This window comes from Alligator mississippiensis, chromosome 1, assembly GCF_030867095.1.
Source record: "Alligator mississippiensis isolate rAllMis1 chromosome 1, rAllMis1, whole genome shotgun sequence".
Taxonomy (NCBI): Eukaryota; Metazoa; Chordata; order Crocodylia; family Alligatoridae; genus Alligator; species Alligator mississippiensis.
Window position 1 is genome coordinate 154797028 of NC_081824.1, and position 19419 is coordinate 154816446.

The window sequence follows — 19419 nt, forward strand, 5'->3', positions numbered from 1 at the left end:
AGCCCAAAGGTCTCACTGGCCATGAAGTGGGGCCAGGGCCCAGAGATGGGCTGAAGGCTGAGCAGGGCCACAGCCAGAGACTAGTGTGGCCAGAGGAGCCCTCGAGTCTCATCTGGCCTAGTAGTGGGGCCAAGGCTCAGAGGGAAGAGCCAAAGACTAGGGGTCACAAATGGAGACCAAGGGGGCCAAGGAGCCCATCGCTCAAGAGGGGCAAGCACTGGGGCTGGGTGACCATAGCCCAGCAGAGGCTCGTCAACAGGAAGGAGCATCACCTGCAATGCATGAATGTATGTAAAGGGGAGGTTGAAGCCACATCATTGACCCTTAAGGCAAGAAACACAGACACCTATGATCATGATTGAAAGAGCAAGGTTGGGAAACCCTGAGGCAACCTCTCTTTATCTAGAAGCTAAATACACCAAGGCATGGTGGGTGAGAGAGGGAGTGACTGCCCAACGGGAGATGGGTGAGGGCTGAAGGGGGTCTCCAGGGGCATCATGGCCACTCCTGGAGATGAACCCTGTTACAATGTCCTTCCTTCCTTCCTTCCTTCCTTCCTTCCTTCCTTCCTTCCTTCCTTCCTTCCTTTTTCTGTTCGAAGAATATATGTGTTACTGATTATCTGTGGAAAAGGTGATGTTCAGAGTAATCGGTAATTGAAGATAAGTTTCTTCTGTGAAAGAGACAGACTATAATATTTTGCTAATTGAAGGGTGAACACCTGCATAAGCTGGCAAACTTCCTTTGCTGGAGCTACAAGTTCTAGCAGATGAGACTAAACTTTTTGGGCCAGGGAGTTATCCTAAGGACAGAATCTAGTCTGTTGCTTGCAGATGTTCAACAGAAGAGTGGAGAAAAGACTTGGAGCTCTGTGTAGGCACCAGCACCATAGCACAATTTGTCACATCACCATTAAGAATGAATGTTTTGAATATGAGAAAGAGATGACCGGTTCTACTGTGAACTTGAGTTCATCCTCTCCCCCATTTTAAACATGAGAAAACAAAAAGGTTGCACAGATCACTTCTGAGAGAGCTGAGAAGAGAACTCAGATGTAGTATTGTGTGTTGCTTCTCTCAGAATATTCAGCATAAAAGGCAAAGCCTGGAGTGTGAGAACCAATTTTTTGTGCTTAGAAGGATCCAAATATTTCTCCTGCTCCAGAGAATGGCACAGCCTCTAGCCTGTGATTAATATAGAAAGGTTTACAAGACTGTATATGAGCTTTTGTCAGAGGCAGTTTTCTCTCCCCACTTCGGCATACACCGATGTGTGTAACTGCAAGGGGAAATAACTTAAGGGGTTGTTACAGGTTACACTTAGCATGTGTAAACTGCATTTAAAACACTAGTGTCTGAGCATTCAACATGTAAGCACATGCTAAGCCTCTGCAAAGTTAGGACTTTTCTGGTGAAGTATATCTATTACTTGATACATGATGAGCTAATGTCCAACTGATCCGCAAAGTAAATAGGATCAGAAGCTAGTGGACAGGTGGGTGCTGGGACTGACAATCAGCTGTTTGTCGAAGCCCCTCAAGACTTCTGTGCAGTCAGGAGCTTTGACCAACAGACAGATGATTGTCAGTCCCCGCCTTCCCATGCTACCACAGTCTTGACCCTATGCTAAGTGTCCCATCTAACAAGGCCATACCAAGTCTCTGCACATGAGGAATTCTCTAATGTCCTTCAGCGTCACCTATACAGGAAAACACTATAGTTTTCCTGGGGTAGGTGAGGTCTTGAATCTGACCCTGGGTGATTGTTATGGTAGATTTATGTCTCCTCCATATAAGATGCTGCCTTTCAGAATGAATGCGTCAGATTTGTGTTCTTGATAATATTGTCTGTAGTCACAAGACTACACTTCTTTTCAGGCTGAGAAGAAACCTTCCAAATTTGTGGGAGTTAGTTGGATAACATCCTATGCTAGAGGGTTAATGACCTACTACTCTGCCACTTATTTCATTAGCTTAAGTGTCAGAAATATGTACTGTTAATTTTAAACATAGTCTAATAAGAATAGGATGATAGTATCATAGGAAATTAGGACTGGAAGGGACCCCACAAGGTCATGTAGTCCAGGCAGGATCATCCTAGACTAGACCATCCCAGCCATGTGTCTGTCTAATCTGCTCTTGAAAATTCCCAAGAATGGAGATTCCACAGTTTCTCTAGATAGCCTACTTCATTGTTTGACCATCCTCATAGTCAAAAAGTTCCTCCTAAGCTCCAACCTAAATTTCTCCTGCTGCAGCTTAAAGCCATTCCTCCTTGTCCTGGCTCCTACAGCCACAGAGAAAAGCCTATCTCCATCTTTTCTATAATCACTCTTCAGGTATTTGAAAGACTGTCATAACTTCTCCATACTAAATAACCCTAGTTCTTTCAGCCTTTCTTCATAAGTCTTGCCTGCCAGGCTCCTAACAATTTTTTTTGCCCTATTCAGGGCTCTTCCAAATCCTTCTTGAACCGTGGAGCCCAAAACTCAATGCAGTAAACTAGATGAGGCCTCATCAGTGCTGAATAGAGTGGAAGAATCACTTTCCTTGATTTGCAAGTGACACCTCCTGCTAATACAACCCAGGATACTGTTGGCTTTGTTTGAAATTAAAATAGTGTTGGACCATTTTCAGGTTATGGTTTACTGTAATCCCCAGGTCCTTTTCTATACTGCAGCCTAGCCAGTCTGTATTTCTGTATGCAGGTATTCCATCCCAACTGCAGGACTTTGCAGTTGTCCTTGCCAAATTACATCTGCTTGAATGCGGACCATTTTTCCATTCTATCCAGATCATTCAGGATCCTAGCTGAAGCCCTACCTAGACTGTCTTCAATTTTGCGTTATCTGCAAATTTTCAAAATGTGTACTCAATCCCATTGTTTAGATGATTAATGAAGATATTAAACAATACTGGAGAAAAGACAGATGCTTGGGGAACCCCATTGATACCTCCTCCAAACTAGACATTGAGTCATTGATGACTATTCAGAATGATTCTTCTACTCTGTATTTCCATATATAACACGCTTGGTGCTGGGGCATCGAGGCCATCTCACCTTGCCACCACCGTGGGCCCCATTTTGTTGCCCCTTTTGGCCCCTTAGGGTCCTACTCTATTATCTCACCTGCTACACTTTGATATTAGAAGTTGACAGGGAGGCGGCCCCTAGAGGGCAAAGGGGGTTTTGGCTGATAAGCCCTTGTCTGGGCTGGGGTCCCCTAGTTTTGTCCCACTTTAATTCCAGCATAATCTACTTCATCTTCAGATATATGTACTTAAGATATATTTACTTTAAGTAATATGTAAGTAAGATTTATTTACTAATGTATCACTGAAAAACAAATATTAGGTAAGGTTAATTTAATTTCAGTTCATGTTGCTTTCATCCACATACTTGTGTTGGAAAGCAGCTATTTGCTAAATTTCTACCGAAGTGTGCATCCATGAGATTGCTATTTTAGATCTGGCAGGCATACACACATATAAAAGAATTAATAGTGTAGGCACAAGTCCATTTAGATAAGGTAAATATTAGTCATGTTTTTAAACATTTACATCTGACATATCAGTGTGCCTTCTTGTACACCTATCATTCACTTCAGTTGTTAGGGATTATTATCTCCTGGGGGATGCTGGGATGCATTTTCATTATCTATTTATATGCTCTACTCTTCCTGCTTGCCTGCCTGATTCTGCTGATAATATCTGCTGTCACTACTATGTATTATGTGTAACTAAATTCTTTCACATTTGAGCTGATTGCTGTAGTAAAGGACAGTCTCCTGTATATAGGATATCAAGCTGAGGATACAGAGAGGCTTTTGCTTCCTTACATGAAACATTGACCATTGCAGAAAACCGTGTTGCTCAATTTTGTCAAATAAGTATGAAATAGATTAAAGTCTTATACTTTCCTATTTTGAGTCACTTTTAGAGCTTTATTCCTTGTATATTTTTTACTCCAGAGAGAATAGCGAAAAATCATTTGTATTTTTCTGGACAAGACAAAATCCTGTCCATGACAATGAAAGAATACAGTCATACTATCTTTCTTAGGTAAAATGACAAAAAGTCCTTGATCCTATTCCAGCTATTAGGAATCTTAAGTGTGATCCTGTGCTCTGTCCTCAACTCCCCGAAAACCTGTTCATATACAAGTTGAATGGATCTTCTACCTCGTTGCTTTTTTGTGATTTAATTTTCAGGCTAACAGGACAGCATGTTACAAAAAAAGGTACATGAATAGATTTTTAGGGACTGAAACAAGATGGAATAGTATCAGGAGTGATGGAGTAGGATCTGGCCCAAAGTGTCTAAATACCTCACATATACTATCACTAATCTCTCTAATAGGGCTCTGGCAGAAATTTAAACTGTCTTGCAAATGTTACATGCAGTCAACATTTCATGTTATTTACTAAAACATTTAAATTATGCAATCAAAATATGGAAAACACTGCATATCTACATTACATATAGATTAACTTTTTAAAGTGTCATTTGTATCAGTTTGGTGTCAGGTATTTAGACATCCTTGCTTTGAGAGTGATTATACTACTGCATTGAAACTTCTGAAAAATATTAAGTCAGTGATACTCATCAATTCCTACCACTTCTTGGAGTTCCCAAGAAGGATACCCCATGCATCCCTCTGTTACAGAATAAACCATGTTCATATACTTGTAACTGACTTGTTAGTAATTGTGAAGCTTGGGGGAAGACCATGCTGTTACTTTCTCACCTGGAAGAAGCTTGTCCTGTTGTTGAACTGATAGCCTTGCTTTCATAAAAAACAGGAATTGTTATTGGGCTTTTTGTCTTTAAGGGATGTGTGTGTGGGGTGGAGTACAGGTATACCTCATGGTGTTTGTGCCCTGGGCCAGCACGGAATAACCAGGCTTGAGGAGATGTCTGTCATCACAGCCATCAATGATGAGGTTAATGTGGTAGCTGCACCAATTCTCATGCTGAGTGACAATGATAAACTCTATAGTCAGTGGTAAAGAAAGTGGTTGCAGACAAGAAAGTGAATCCCCTGGCTATTGGCTGCACCAGTACCTCCCTCAGCAGCAGTGGTCTTCTATTCATAGACTCATAGATTCATAGATGTTAGGGTCGGAAGGGACCTCAGTAGATCATCGAGGCTGACCCCCTGCATAGGCAGGAAAGAGTGCTGGGTTTAGATGACCCCAGCTAGATGCTTATCTAACCTCGTCTTGAAGACCCCCAGGTTAGGGGAGAGCACCACCACCCTTGGGAGCCCGTTCCAGACTTTGGCCACTCGAACTGTGAAGAAGTTCTTCCTAATGTCTAGTCTAAATCTGCTGTCTGTTAGCTTATGGCCATTATTTCTTGTAACCCCCAGGGGCGCCTTGGTGAGTAAAACCTCACCAATTCCCTTCTGTGCCCCCATGATGAACTTATAGGTAACCACAAGGTCGCCTCTCAACCTTCTCTTGCAGAGGCTGAAGAAGTCCAGGTACCCTAGTCTCTCCTCATAGGGCTTGGCCTGCAAGCCCTTAACCATACGAGTGGCCCTTCTCTGGACCCTCTCCAGGTTATCCACATCCCTCTTGAAGTGTGGCGCCCAAAACTGGATGCAGTACTCCAACTGCGGTCTGACCAGCGCCCGATAGAGGGGAAGTATCACCTCCTTGGTTCTGTTTGTCATGCATCTGCTGATGCACGATGAAGTGCCGTTAGCTTTTCTAATTACTTCGTCACACTGCCGACTCATGTTCATCTTGGAGTCCACTAGGACTCCAAGATTCCTTTCCACTTCTGTGCCACCAAGCAGGTCATTTCCTAGGCAGTAGGTATGCTGGACATTTTTCCTCCCTAGATGCAGCACCTTGCATTTCTCCTTCTTGAATTGCATTCTGTTGTTTTCTGCCCATATGTCCAACCTGTCCAGGTCTGCTTGTAGTTGTTCCCTGCCCTCCGGTGTGTCCACTTCTCCCCACAGCTTTGTGTCATCCGCAAACTTGGATAGAGTACACTTGACTCCCTCATCCAAGTCACAGCCTCTTAACTTGTTCACCAGTATAGGGTGGGATACCATATTGAAGGCCTTCCTGAAGTCTAAGTAAACAACGTCAACCCCTACTCCTGCATCCAGGTGTTTTGTAACCTGGTCATAAAAAGAGACTAGATTAGTCAGGCATGATCTTCCTGCTACGAACCTGTGCTGGTTTCCCCACAGCATAATTTTTCCTGCTGGGCTCTCGCAAATGTGAGCCTTGATAATTTTTTCAAAGACTTTGCCTAGGATGGAGGTGAGACTGACCGGCCTATAGTTGCCTGGGTCCTCCTTCCTCCCCTTCTTGAAAATGGGGACCACATTGGCCCTTTTCCAGTCCTCTGGGACCTGGCCCATGCGCCACGAGTGTTCAAATATTCCCGCCAGTGGCTGTGCAATGACATCAGCCAGTGCCTTCAGTACCCTCGGATGGAGCTCATCTGGGCCTGTCGACTTAAACGCATCCAGTTCCTCCAAGTGCCTCTACACCATCTCAGGGTCTACGCTTGGTAGTCTGGTGCCCTGCTGCTGCCTCTCTACAATCCCAGTGAGAGACTTGTCTTGCCACTCGCTTAGGAATACTGAAGCAAAGAACTCATTGAGGAGTTCAGCCTTGTCCCCCCTGTTCATCACCAATTGCTTATGCCCATTTAGTAGAGGTCCTATTCCACCCTGGGCCGTCCTTTTACTCCCTATATATCTAAAAAACAATGTTTTGTTATCCTTAACTTGGGATGCTATTGTGGGGAGGACGGGCCGAGGAGGATAAGAGAAATCTGGCGCTTGATTCCTGTGTGCCTGCGGCTCATGCCTTGGACTCTCACCCCTAATTACTGTACTTGGGTGGCGAGGAGAAGGGAAGATATGTTTTTGTTTCTTTTCCCTCTGGCATATCTGTGCAGTACTGTACAATTCTGCCGCAGTATATTTGATATTTATATTTTCCCAGTCATCTTGAGAGCTCCTAAAATGCTTTACTTCAGTAAGGAAGAAAACTAAAGGGTAGGATATCAGGCTGCCTATACATGTGCTCCTCAGAATTCTAATTAGAACGTGTTGGAGCAAACTCAATTACCTGCGTTTGCTCTGCATTCTAATTAGACACTGCAGCATCGTGTGTATTGATCCCCTGCGTGTTTTAAAATGGCCACAGGCCACTTTATCTAAACCTCATCAAATAAGCTTTAGATGAAGTGTCCCTGGCCATTTTTAAACACACAGGAGCTAAATACATGTGATGCTGCAGTGTTTTAGTTAGAGTGGTTGTCCAGGAGCCACTCTAGTTAAAACGCCCCAGCCCCCATCCTTGAGCATCTGTATAGACACCCTTAGATTGGCCAGCATATCCTTAATACACTTTTATCTAATTGACTTTTTCCCACCAAATGTACAATGGATGAGTTTATATTCTAGTGATCTGTGCTTCCCTGAACACCCTTCCTGGATCTACTCAGACTGACTCCAGAGAGAGTTGCTCACCAGAGCTACTCTTCCTGAATGAAGCATCAAGATTTCTCTACTTACTACAGACATAGTGGTGATTTTTGTCTCTGCTTAAACAGTTGCAATGTTCATGGTTCCTGGAACTCAGCAGGATGCATACTAGCTTCTTAATAAGTTGAATTTCTTGGCAAACATTAGCTTAACACACACACACACACACACACACACACACACACACACACACACAGTTTATGTAATATAATTATTCTAGTTATATATGGTTTAACATTTTTTTCACAGTAATACAAATTTACTTTTGGAAAGTAGTTGATATATATTAACACTAAATCTGAAGTAGCAGAATGCACATACTGACTTGAGCAATATGCATTATATGTGTGAGAAGCTGATTTCTTATGATTAAGGACCGTGCCATAAATATAAACATTCAGATCTGAATCTACCAATTGGAATCTGTGGCTTGTAATTTATGGATTTATATTAATTGTGCTTAACACACATATACATGACAGTGAATATGTCTTATTTATAATAAAATGTAAGGAGTGTTGAAGTCTGGAAGTTAAACCAAATAGCAGTAACAACTGTGGCTGTGAAGTTATACTTGTATGTAAAGAGCATTATTTGTTTTTGTTAGTTGGTGGCTGAAATAAGTTTGCTGTGCTGTTCTTAGATGGGAATGGAAGATCAGAAGAAGAAGTAGAAGAAAGAGGAAAGGAAACAACATGTGTTTTCATCATTTAAAAAAAATAACAGAATACACCTATCCTGAACAAAGTTTGGATATAATTTTTTCAGTGTTACACAAACCTTATGTTGACTTTTAGAACAGGGGTGAATTTCATATACTACTGAATGGGATCATCGCTTAGATATGTAGCAACTGCAGCCCTATCCTTTTCCAGTATTGTTCCCCAATATTGCAACAGTCTCCACTTAGACAACTTACACAACTCAGTGAAGTTGCAGTATACTATGGCCCCAACCTTCAGCATTCAAAACCATGCATCCCAAAGTACCATGAAACTAACATAAAACAATAATAATAATAATATCTATTTTATTAAACTTCTGTTTTATTAATCTTTAAGGTACATATGGAACATGTTTACAAGTAGTTCTTCATAAACATTAGGACAAGGAATAAGTATATTGTATATATTTTTAATGAAAGTTGGGTTTTTTTCAAAATCACATGATTCTGGAGGTTCACTTCACAAGAAACATAAAATATAAGACCTGTGATAACATGTGAGAGTTGGCAATTCTGATTTTACCAGCAGGGAATTTCTTCTTATAATTGATCACTTCCTAATCACTCCAGTTCAGGTCCCGTCCCTTCAGTATTTCCTGGTGTTTCTTTAAAGTGAATTGGTTAAAGTATCATTTCTGTCTGGTGCTCCTTGTAGAGAGGTTTATAATCAGAAGATTTTGTGGATCTAGCATATTGGATCCAATTACTGGAGTTTATTCTTTTAGGTTTCGGGCATTTTTAAACCTTAAATGAATTTTACTAAGAAAATACTTTACTCTTATGTGTGATACAGAAATTGCTTATGTGTCTTCCTCTGTCTTTTTGCAGGATTTATACCTGTGTGCAGCCTGGGTTCGTCTCAAGTGGGAAGAATGAACTTTGGCAAAGATGTCAGCACCTTGAAATATTTCACTATCTGTGGCTTACAAGAAGGTTATGAACCCTTTGCGGTGAATACAAATAGAGACATTACCATGTGGCTGAGCAAGAGACTTCCTCAGTTTCTACCAGTGCCACCAAATCATGAACACATTGAGGTCCGTGTTTCCAAATAATTTTTCAGAAATTTGTCTTAATTAAATAAGTTTACACTTAGACATTTACATTGTGTATGCTTGTTTGTGAGTTTTCAAAAAGGTCTAAGAGGCTTAGGATAAGTTCTATTTTCATAAGCGACTCAAGAGTCTTAGGGTTGTCTACAAGAGGAAACTGAACTTGTATTGAAATGCACATAATGTAGTTTTTAGAGTAAATTAGCTAGTCAGGTAATGCGTATTCTGTACTCCTATTTGAAAGTGCGTGAAATTCACAGCACAATAAGTTACTGCTGACTAATGTTCATTTAGATGCATCTCCACTTTGCATTAGTTTGGCAGTTCCACAGTTGCTATCCAACAGTGCTTAACACTTTACCAGGACTGACTGGTATTCATAGATTGTAAGCCCAGAAGGGACCTCAGAAGATCATTGTGTCCATCCCCTTACACCAAGCAGGAAAGATAACTGGGGGTCAGGTGACCCGAACAAGGTGACCGTCTAGTCTCCTCTTGAAGATTTCCAGGGTAGGTGGTTGCACCACCTCTGGAGGGAGCTTATTCCACAGTCTGGACACTTTGACTGAAGAAGTTTTTCCTAATGTTGAACTTGAATCAATTTTCCAGGAGTTTGTGGCCATTATTCCTGGTTTTCCCATCAGGTGCCCTGGTGAACAGTTGCTCACCAAGCCCTTGATGTACTCCCCTAGTGTAATGGTAAGCTGCTACCAGGTCCCCTCTTAGCTTTCTTTTCCTCAAGCTGAAGAGTCCCAGATTCCTCAGCCTTTCCTTGTATGGCTTACCTTTTAAGACTCTGATCATATGGGTGGCTCTCCTTTGGACTCTCTCAATCTTGTCCACGTCCTTGTTAAAGTGTGGTGCCCAGAACTAGATGCAGTACTCCAGCTGCAGTCTCATCAGTGCTGAGTACAGCGGAAGAACCACCTCCTTGGCTTTGCTGGAGATGCATCGATTGATGCATGTCAGAGTATTATTTGCCCTACTGGCTACAGCATCGCACTGCTGGCGCATATTCATACTGTGGTCTATTATTACCCCCAGGTTCCTTTCATTCGTGGTGCTGGTCAGTTTGGTGCCGCCAAACCTGTAGGTGTGTTGGGGGTTTCTCATCCGGAGGTGGAGCACTTTACATTTCTCAACGTTGAACTTCATCAGGTTCTGATCTGCCCAACTTGCTAGTCTGTCTAGATCTGCCTGTAATTGTAGCTTATCTTCAAGCATGACCACACATCCCCATAACTTGGTGTTGTCCGTGAACTTGGCCAGTGAGCTCTTTACCCCCACATCCAAATCGTTAATAAAGATGTTGACAAGTACTGGACTGACCACCAACCCCTGTGGGACACTGCTGCCCACTTCTCACCAGGATGACACAGATTCATTCACTATGACTCTCTGGGTCATATCCTGAAACCAGTTTCTCACCCACCCGACTGTTTTGGAGTTAAGCCCACAATCCTCCAATTTTCTCATGAGGACATCATGGGATACTAAATCAAAAGCCTTTGGAAGTCTAGGTATACAGTGTCAACCTGCTCTTTTGTGTCCAGGTGGCAAGTTACCTGGTCATAGAAGGAGATGAGGCTGGTAAGGCAAGACCTGCCCACAGCAAAGCCATGCTGGCTGTCATTCAGGATCTTATCTTCTGCAAACTTATTGCAGATAGACTCCTTGATGAACTTTTCTAGGATTTTCCTTAGGATGGAATTTAGGCTGATTGGCCTATAGTTACCCAGGTCCTCCCTCCTGCCCTTCTTGCGGATGGGCACACCATTGGCCCTCTTCCAGTCCTCAGGGACTTCTCCAGAGCGCCACAAGTTGTGGATGACTTCAGCCAGCTCCTTCAGCACTCTCAGATGAAGATCATCTGGTCTTGCTGGCTTGTATATGTCTAATTTTATTAACTGGTCATACACCAATTCTATGGAAATAGTAGGAAGGCGATTATTCCTATTGTGCTCATTCTGTAGTCTACCTGGCATGGTTTCCCCCTGGTCCAGTGAAAGACTGAGGTGAAGTAGTCATTCATGAGTTCAGCTTTCTCCTGGGTGCTGGTAACCAGCTCTCCTGAGTTGCTGAGCAATGGCCCCACACTCCCATTTGTTTTCCTCCTGTTCCCTATGTACCTGAAGAAGGACTTCTTGTTGTCCTTGATTCCCATTGCTGATCAAAGTTCGGTTGCTACTTTAGCCTGTCTTATCTGTTCTCTGCAAATGCAGGCTGTCATGAAATAGTCCTCCTTGGGGCTTGCCCCAAGCTTCCATTGTTTATAAGCCTCTTTCTTAAGAGGGCTTCCGCCCCCCCCCCCCCCAAGTTACCTTTACTTCGCATGGGAATTGACTTCCTTTGTGCTTCAAGGCTTGTGTCCTTAAGGAACAACCACTCTTCGTGTACATATTTTGCTTTTGGTCCCTGGTCCTGCAGCACTTGCCCTACTAGTGATTTAAGCTTGTTGAAATTTGCATTTTTGAAGTCCAAGACTTCAATCCTGCTATCCAATTTGTCTGACTTATGTCGGACAGTGAACCTGATGGTTCCATGGTTACTGTTGCCCAGATTTCCATATATATTTAAGTTGTCACCAGGTTATCTCCTTTGGCCAGGACCAAGTCTAGCAGAGCGTCACCTCTGGTTGGTGCATGCACCTCCTGAGTCAGGAGGAGCTCCTTGACACAGGTCAGGAAGGATCAGAATCATTCCAGCTTGGCTGAATGTTTCTCCCAGGAGATGTGTGGATTGTTAAAATTGCCCATGATGACTATGTCATGTGCACGTGCAGCCTCAGTCAGTTCTCTGGTATAAGTGCCCTCTGCTGCTCTGGGATCATATTAACCTGTGACCACCTGACTGCTGGTGAATTAAGATGTTTCCACTTGTATCATCATTGGAAGCTAGAATCATCATTCCATGATAGCTTTACAATACTACTGTATTGCTGCATGTGCTGTCCTTGACTGTGGAGCTCCTGGAAATCTCCCCTCTTCTAATGAGAGTTAGAGGTCCAAGAAGCCTTTACAAAAATCATCAGAATAAGGATGTAAATGGAGATGTTGCTGAAGGGTGGACAAAAGGATCACATCTAGGAAACCCACAGTGCTAGAAAAAGAGGAAGAAGCTAAAGGAGCTTCATAGAAAGCTGTGGGAAAAAATCTGAATTCTATACTATTGCCATCCATGTTATGGGGATTTGGGCAGGATTTTGTCCTGGAATGGCACAGCCAAAGCCTCCGTTTATTGTGGACAGTGCAGAAGGCAATCAGAATAGTGAGAACTCCAGGACTAGCCCTGATTTCACAAAGAGAACTTGCCTATAAACCAGAATTAATCTCTTCCCAACATTCAGATACAGGTTGTGAGGATATGTATGCGGAAGGTATCTTATCCTGCAGGCATCATTCTTGTGAACAATTAAATTTTATTTTAATAAAAGAATTAAATAGTCTTTGGTCATGTTGTTGAACCTGTTAATAGTCATGCATATGGGCCTGGTACAGAACAAAGGCCTGTTTTGGCAGGCAACAAATAAGAATAATAACTTCCATCAATTGCCCCCATGCAGTGTGGAAACATTGTATGTCAAAGCCATGAATGACCTCCTGAGCCTTGCCTAACCTTGCAGCCAGTTTTGAAAATGCAATTGATGCCTCCATCCCAACAGTTTCAACAGTTTCTGTCCATACCAAATGTGCTTACTTTTCACTAGTAGCAATTGGGGGTGGCCAGCTTCCAGACAGTGCTGCCTGAATACTTCAGACCAGCTAGTGTAGCTATAAAGTTATGATGAGCTCCACAAAGGGCTCCAGAAAAGTATTTCTGGTCATTGTGAAATTCTGCACCTTCAGCTGGTTGTCCCAGGATTGCAGCACAGCCCACTGTCAGACATAGGGCTGCAAAAATCAAGCTTATCTAACAACAGCGTCCTCCACAAGCAGCCACAATGCACAGGGCCCATCAGTGGGATAAAGGGGCACAGGACAGCCACCAAGAATATTTAATTCACAGAAAAGCACTGTGTGGAAGCAAGGATTTGACTGAAGCGAGACTGCAACTGGCTGAAGAAGCAGTTACTGCGCCTGAACTAAATGTCAGATAACATCCCCATTTAGAGAAATCATAAGTCACTCTTGAAAATGGGACTATTACTTAAGTTGCTCGGGCCTTGCAGTGTTGCAAAACCTCCAAAATGCCTAAATACCATGAAAAAATTGAGCTGAGGTGCTTAACGTGCTGCAGAAAATGGGTTGTAAACACTTAAAAAATTTCCCTCAGGTCTGGTTAAAAGTTGTAGAAATGCCATATTTAGTGTGAGAGCTAGCTTTTTTATTTATGCGTTGGTCTTTGGCTTTAATATTCAAAATTAATGCTTTTTAATTTTGCAAGCAATTGTGCCCTGTCCATGAATCATATTTACTGTTGAAAATATTGTAGTTGCTTTAATTCCTTTTTCAAGTATTTCTGGATTTTTTCCCATTAGAAGCCTCACATCTAACGTGATATCCTTAGAGAATTAATTAATATATTTTGTTTTAAATTGGTACTGCTAGTGCTTGTGTTAGGATACTTTAGTGGTTAAGATCAATAACAACAATTGTTGACTTTTTGTTGATGTAACAGTAAAGTCAAATTTAGGATTTTTTGTCAGACTCAGCAGCCTATAATGAATGAGTATGCCAAGTGTCAGAGTTCTAGCTCAACAAGAACACAAAAATTAATTCTGTTTGTGAGTGAGTGATCTTTACAAGAGTGAATATATTAGACTCTATTAAATTGGAATGAAGCATGCAAAACAGAGCTCTCAAATGTTTGGAGGTAAAGCTAAGGGACTATTTCCTATTCCATCTGTTAGATACCTTACTACACCTCAATGTGGTCATATTCAACCCTGGTTAAGTTTCTGCAAAAAATGTTAACAGGACTACTTCCGTAACACACCATCATCTTTCCCTTAAGGCTAATTCACAAAACATGGTGAATGGAAATTTTGTGTTAATTGTTTTTTCAGAGACTTGAGCAAGGTAGAATAGGTTTAGATGCTTTTGAAAATTTTACTTTATATTATCAATCATCTGCACAAAGGAGTCATGTTAAGGTGTCCATGCAATTTTAACTCTTGCTTTTTCTAATTTCTAGTAACATTTCTTTTCAGTTTTAATATGATTTAATGTCTGTCTCTCTATCCCACATTTAAAAATAATTCAGAATTCTGCACAGTCTGTATTGATTATTTTGGATATGTACCTACAACTGAAATTCCCCTCAATCTTTTGTGCCTGTGTGCACAAAACCAATGAAATATTCAAAAATCAAATGTTCATTGGGACATTTCAGTTTATGTAAATGTATTAGTTGTCAGCTTATGTTAGATGAAACAGTGCAAAAATATGTACATTTTTAAAATGCATAATGCATTAAAATTGCATCTACTTTTCATCAGATTGCTAAAAGGCACGTTTTAGTGAAAATATATCTATGTTCTGGCTGATGTATCAGAATGTATATTGAAAAAGATGAATTGTAAGATTTGTGCCTTGCATTTGTGAGTTATTAGATATAATAGGCAGGTCTGAAATGATGCTATAGAGTAGTGTGGCTGAGATGCAATCTTGACTGAATACCCAGTTTATCAATACTAAAAGAATTAAATCTATTACTTGTGCCACTATATTCACATGTTTTTTACTTATATAGTGCATGGTAACTTTGACTTTAATGAGATTGACCTTGTCATACTGTTAAGTGTCTTTAGTTATTTTATATCTGAAAACAACTTGGTCCAGATTGTATTCCACCTTTTGGTTGGAGTGGATTTAGACACTTACGTGTGATTCTATTCCACTCTGCACAAGTTCCCGAAAAGCTGCTAATACTGAAGTTGGTCCTTCTCCTCCTCATCACTTCTCTTTTGTAACTCAGTCCTAAGGATAGGATGACAGATTGTTATGCAGGTAGATGAATTAATGGATCTGCCCCATTGTATGTATTATTCTAAAAATAAATCTTGAACATTTAGGGAAAATACATTTAATATGAAAATAAATGAGTTTTTCATTTGATAGGTCATGAGAATAGATGGCACCATAGACAGCTGCCCCTGTCTGAAGGTCACAAAGAAGTCCTTCGGTTCAAACAGCAAAACAGATGTTATGTTTTTTCGCCTGAGCATGCCTATCGAATGTGCAGAAGTATTCTCCAAAACACCTGCAGGAGGGTTACCAGGCTCTGGTCTTTTTGGCCCAAAGAATGACTTGGAAGATTATGATGCTGATTCTGATTTTGAAGTTCTGATGAAGACTGCTCATGGTCACCTGGTGCCTGATCGGGTAGAAAGAGAAAAAGAAGCTGCAAAACCAGAATTCAATAACCATAAAGATTACACTCAAGAGAAACCTTCACGCCTTAAACAAAGGCATGTGACATACAGTAACATATTTGCTCTGATTTGTCATAATGCAGTTGATTTAACTTTACTTCTCCATATTTTTAATAAAGTTTATCCCTAATTTATTCACAGTTCTGTCATTGAGTCATGATGCAAAGACAGGCAAATCATTTAACCTCCTGTTCCTCATTTTCATCCTTTAAAAACATCTGTCTTCAAGGTTGCAAGATTTTGAAATCTTTAAGTAAAAGCACTCTAGAAGTACAGAGGGATTTTCCAAGAATGACCAAGAAATGTCCAGAGTAAAATGAAAAACCCATTTTCACAAGAATTTCAGAAAAAAACAAATATATTTAGATAAATTTTGGAGAACTTTTTATAGTCACTCCCCCTCTAGTGTCCTCATTACATGTGGCAAGGATATTCATTCTTTCATATCCCTCATTTTCATGTGTTCTCAATCAAATAAAAATCTTTACCTAACCCACGATAAAATATCTAAACTGAGGAACTACCTAAAACCTTTCTCTTTCTATTCCTTTTTATATGTTTGTCACATTTGTTTGTTGTATCATGCCAGGTATTTACATAGTAAACTGTTTGGGACCATGGATAAAGTTTTCAGAAGCACCAAAGTAATTTAGAAACCTTAGTCCATTTTTTAATGTGTTATGGGGCCAGATTCAAACTGGTTCCTTAAGTGCCTCAGCAACACTTAGATTGTGTTTAGCTGTTTAAATCCAAAGACTTGTTCACATAAGCACTGGGTTAGCAGAGCCAGCATGCATTTGGCAGGTAAAATCATCAGGCGGTCCTCATTTTGAACTGTGGAATTCCCTGAGAATTTATGTAAGGGCTTCTGCAAGGTGTTAGAAGTAATTCGGGTGGAGCACTTATATACATAACTTCTGCCTAATTCTGTGATTCTTTTTTGTCCTGGGAAGTCTCAAAACTCTACCTAAGCACCAGTCTCTGTAACCTAGTGGTCCCTGGTACCAGGGATATTGCTGGTGGGTTTTCTGATTACTAGACTGTTGAGCAAGAGTTGGGAACCAGCATTACCATGTTTGAATCATAGTTGAATGGAAGTGCCTGAGGTGCAGCATGGTCAGGAGCCTAAACTCCTGAGTCAGAACAGTTTGGACGTACCCTCTTCTTTATAATTTTTGCTTCCTATGTCTAGGTGCCTCTGAGCTTTCTAAATTACTTTCCCCCTTCTCTGCGTAGGGCAACCTGGGCAACCAAACTTGAGTTCCACTTCAGATTTGCCCAAATCCCTTCAGAGGTTGTACAGAGATTGTTAGGGCCTAACCAGGTCAAATTTAAATACACTCATTGGGGAAAACACCTAAGTTACATGGTTTTCAGCAGCAGAATGTTAGGTACCTACAGAACCAAGGCATAGGTTCGTTTTAGGCACATGTGAGCCTGAGTGTTAATTAAATCAATTAAATTATGGCCTCCATGTGTCTTTTGAAAATGGGATTTAAGCTTCTAAATCATTTGGGTGCTTTTACAGTTGCTCCTTTTGGGGGTCTTTTATACAGTGTGCATGCTACCATGGGGTGGTATAAACAATTCAAATCCAACTAACTTTTTAGGCATAATTGATGAATGAGAAATTCTTGTGCATTTCTATTAATTTGCTCAAAATAGAAGCCTCTTGTGATTTTACGTGGTCCTTGGTAACTTGATGTATTTCAGGTTTATGCTTAGAAGGACAAAGCCAGACTACAGTACAAGCCACTCTGCACGGCTCACTGAGGATGTCTTAGCAGATGATAGAGATGATTATGATTACTTGATGCAAACTTCTACGGTACGGCAATATTATTTTTTTTTAATAACAGTATATTTTGGAAGTGGGAGTTTAAGTGAATGCATTTGTATTTGATTTTACTCCCTTTTGTCTCCAAGCCTGTTTTCACCATAGTACTGTATTACCCATGTTGTATCATTCTGCTTTTACCCAACTACTTGTTGTTTCAAAATTCAAAAGCAATTCTGTGTTAATTTTTCACATAGCCCTGTTATAAAACAACTGACTAAGGTTTTTTAAACACAGGATATTCAAGTATAACAGCTACTGGTAGGTAACAATACTGTTCTGATTTGGTGTCTGGAACAAGGAAATCCCTGTTAAATTAATGGTAGTTTTATTGTGGTTCACAATGCAGCTCCTTAAAATTGGTGACTTTATTGGCTTTTCAACATTTGGAGCCATGGTAGTACAGCTGTAAGTGTATTACTCCTTCACTGAATGTGATATGGACCTACATCCCACTTCTTATGTGTACATCTTGTGAAACTAATTACTTTACTATTATATTATCTTTACTGTTTTTGTGGCGTATGCCTGGTTTTGTACTGATATATTTCTGTTGCTCTACTACTGAATGAAGCTCAAACAAGGATACATGTATTCATAAAAGATAAGGCTGTGAAACAGTAAAATAACACATTTTAAAGCAACCAGTTTAATTCTGAATCAAAATGATAACATGGAAACCAAATATTAACACTGTGGGATATTGCTTGGTTATTGACAGTACTACTATTCAGTGAGAATATTTCCTGGGCAAGAACCTGCAAATGTCTGGGTGGGCTGGATTACATCTGACTTCCATCAGTATGATACAACCTTTGACTTGGACAGAGTTCGCACTGTTACTGTTACACTGGGGGATGAAAAGGGAAAGGTTCATGAGAGGTTGGTATTATTTTTTTTCTTTTTAATTAAATTATGTTATATGCATTTAAATATCCAACAATTGTGCAAACTTTGAATTATTCCATTAGATTCAGTGGAGTTGTATTTTTACTCCTGGTCAGAAACAATAAGTTAAACTACTGGAACTTCAGTTCTATATCAGACTTTTTGTTAGGATTTGGGCTCATACTTCTTTTAGTCCTAACAGTCCTTCTATTCTTTTAATCCTTTAAAATCCCATGGGGTGAAATCTGTATCTCATTGAGATCTGGGAGTTTTTTGTATTTGACTTCAGTGGGACTAGGATTTCACTAATGGTGACCAATACAATATTCAGCTGTAGACTGATGGTTGTGCAATTTATTTATTTTGAACAAGCAGGCTACAGCATTAGTTTATTTTATAAGCTGACATTATGTCTATAAATTTATCTCTTCTAATTCAGCATCAAACGCAGCAACTGCTATATGGTATGTGCAGGAGAGAGCATGAGCCCTGGACAAGGCCGCAACAATAATGGACTGGAGATTGGTTGCTTGGTTGATGCTGCCAGTGGTCTGGTGACCTTCACTGCTAATGGCAAAGAACTTAGTACCTACTATCAGGTATATACTTTATTTTCTTACCTTTTTTCCATGAGAAGAGGCACTAGACTGAATTTTACTAGTTTTATTTGTTAATAAAAAAGGAAGGAAACTTTATTGCCCCTGATTGGCACCGTGATTGTCCCTCCCCTATGTTGACCAAGTATGATCTTCTAACATTTCATTCAGCAACTTATATTTAAGTGCTTGTGATGAAAATATTAGATTTGTCAATTTATAATGGATTAGCAGTCTTAAATTACTACACATTTCTGTTTGTTCGTGATTTAGGTTGAACCAAGTACTAAATTATTTCCTGCAGTATTTGCACAAGCTACAAGTCCTAATGTTTTCCAGTTTGAATTGGGAAGAATAAAGGTAAGTAAGGTGGTGATTATTTGTTTTTCTGTTAGTTTAGTTAATATACATTATATTAGATAATCCTCAGTT

General features: G+C 40.5%; 1 protein-coding gene across 1 annotated transcript in view; it reads left to right on the forward strand.

Moving 5' to 3' along the window:
- The window catches only part of RYR2 (ryanodine receptor 2), an 875416-nt gene that overhangs the window by 571856 nt on the left and 284141 nt on the right, over window positions 1-19419 (forward strand). The window contains exons 29-34 of the mRNA XM_059715710.1: window positions 9070-9278; window positions 15353-15702; window positions 17380-17494; window positions 18225-18385; window positions 18831-18990; window positions 19261-19347. Of these exons, the coding sequence (XP_059571693.1) occupies window positions 9070-9278; window positions 15353-15702; window positions 17380-17494; window positions 18225-18385; window positions 18831-18990; window positions 19261-19347 (1082 nt within the window). The remainder of the gene's footprint in view (window positions 1-9069; window positions 9279-15352; window positions 15703-17379; window positions 17495-18224; window positions 18386-18830; window positions 18991-19260; window positions 19348-19419) is intronic.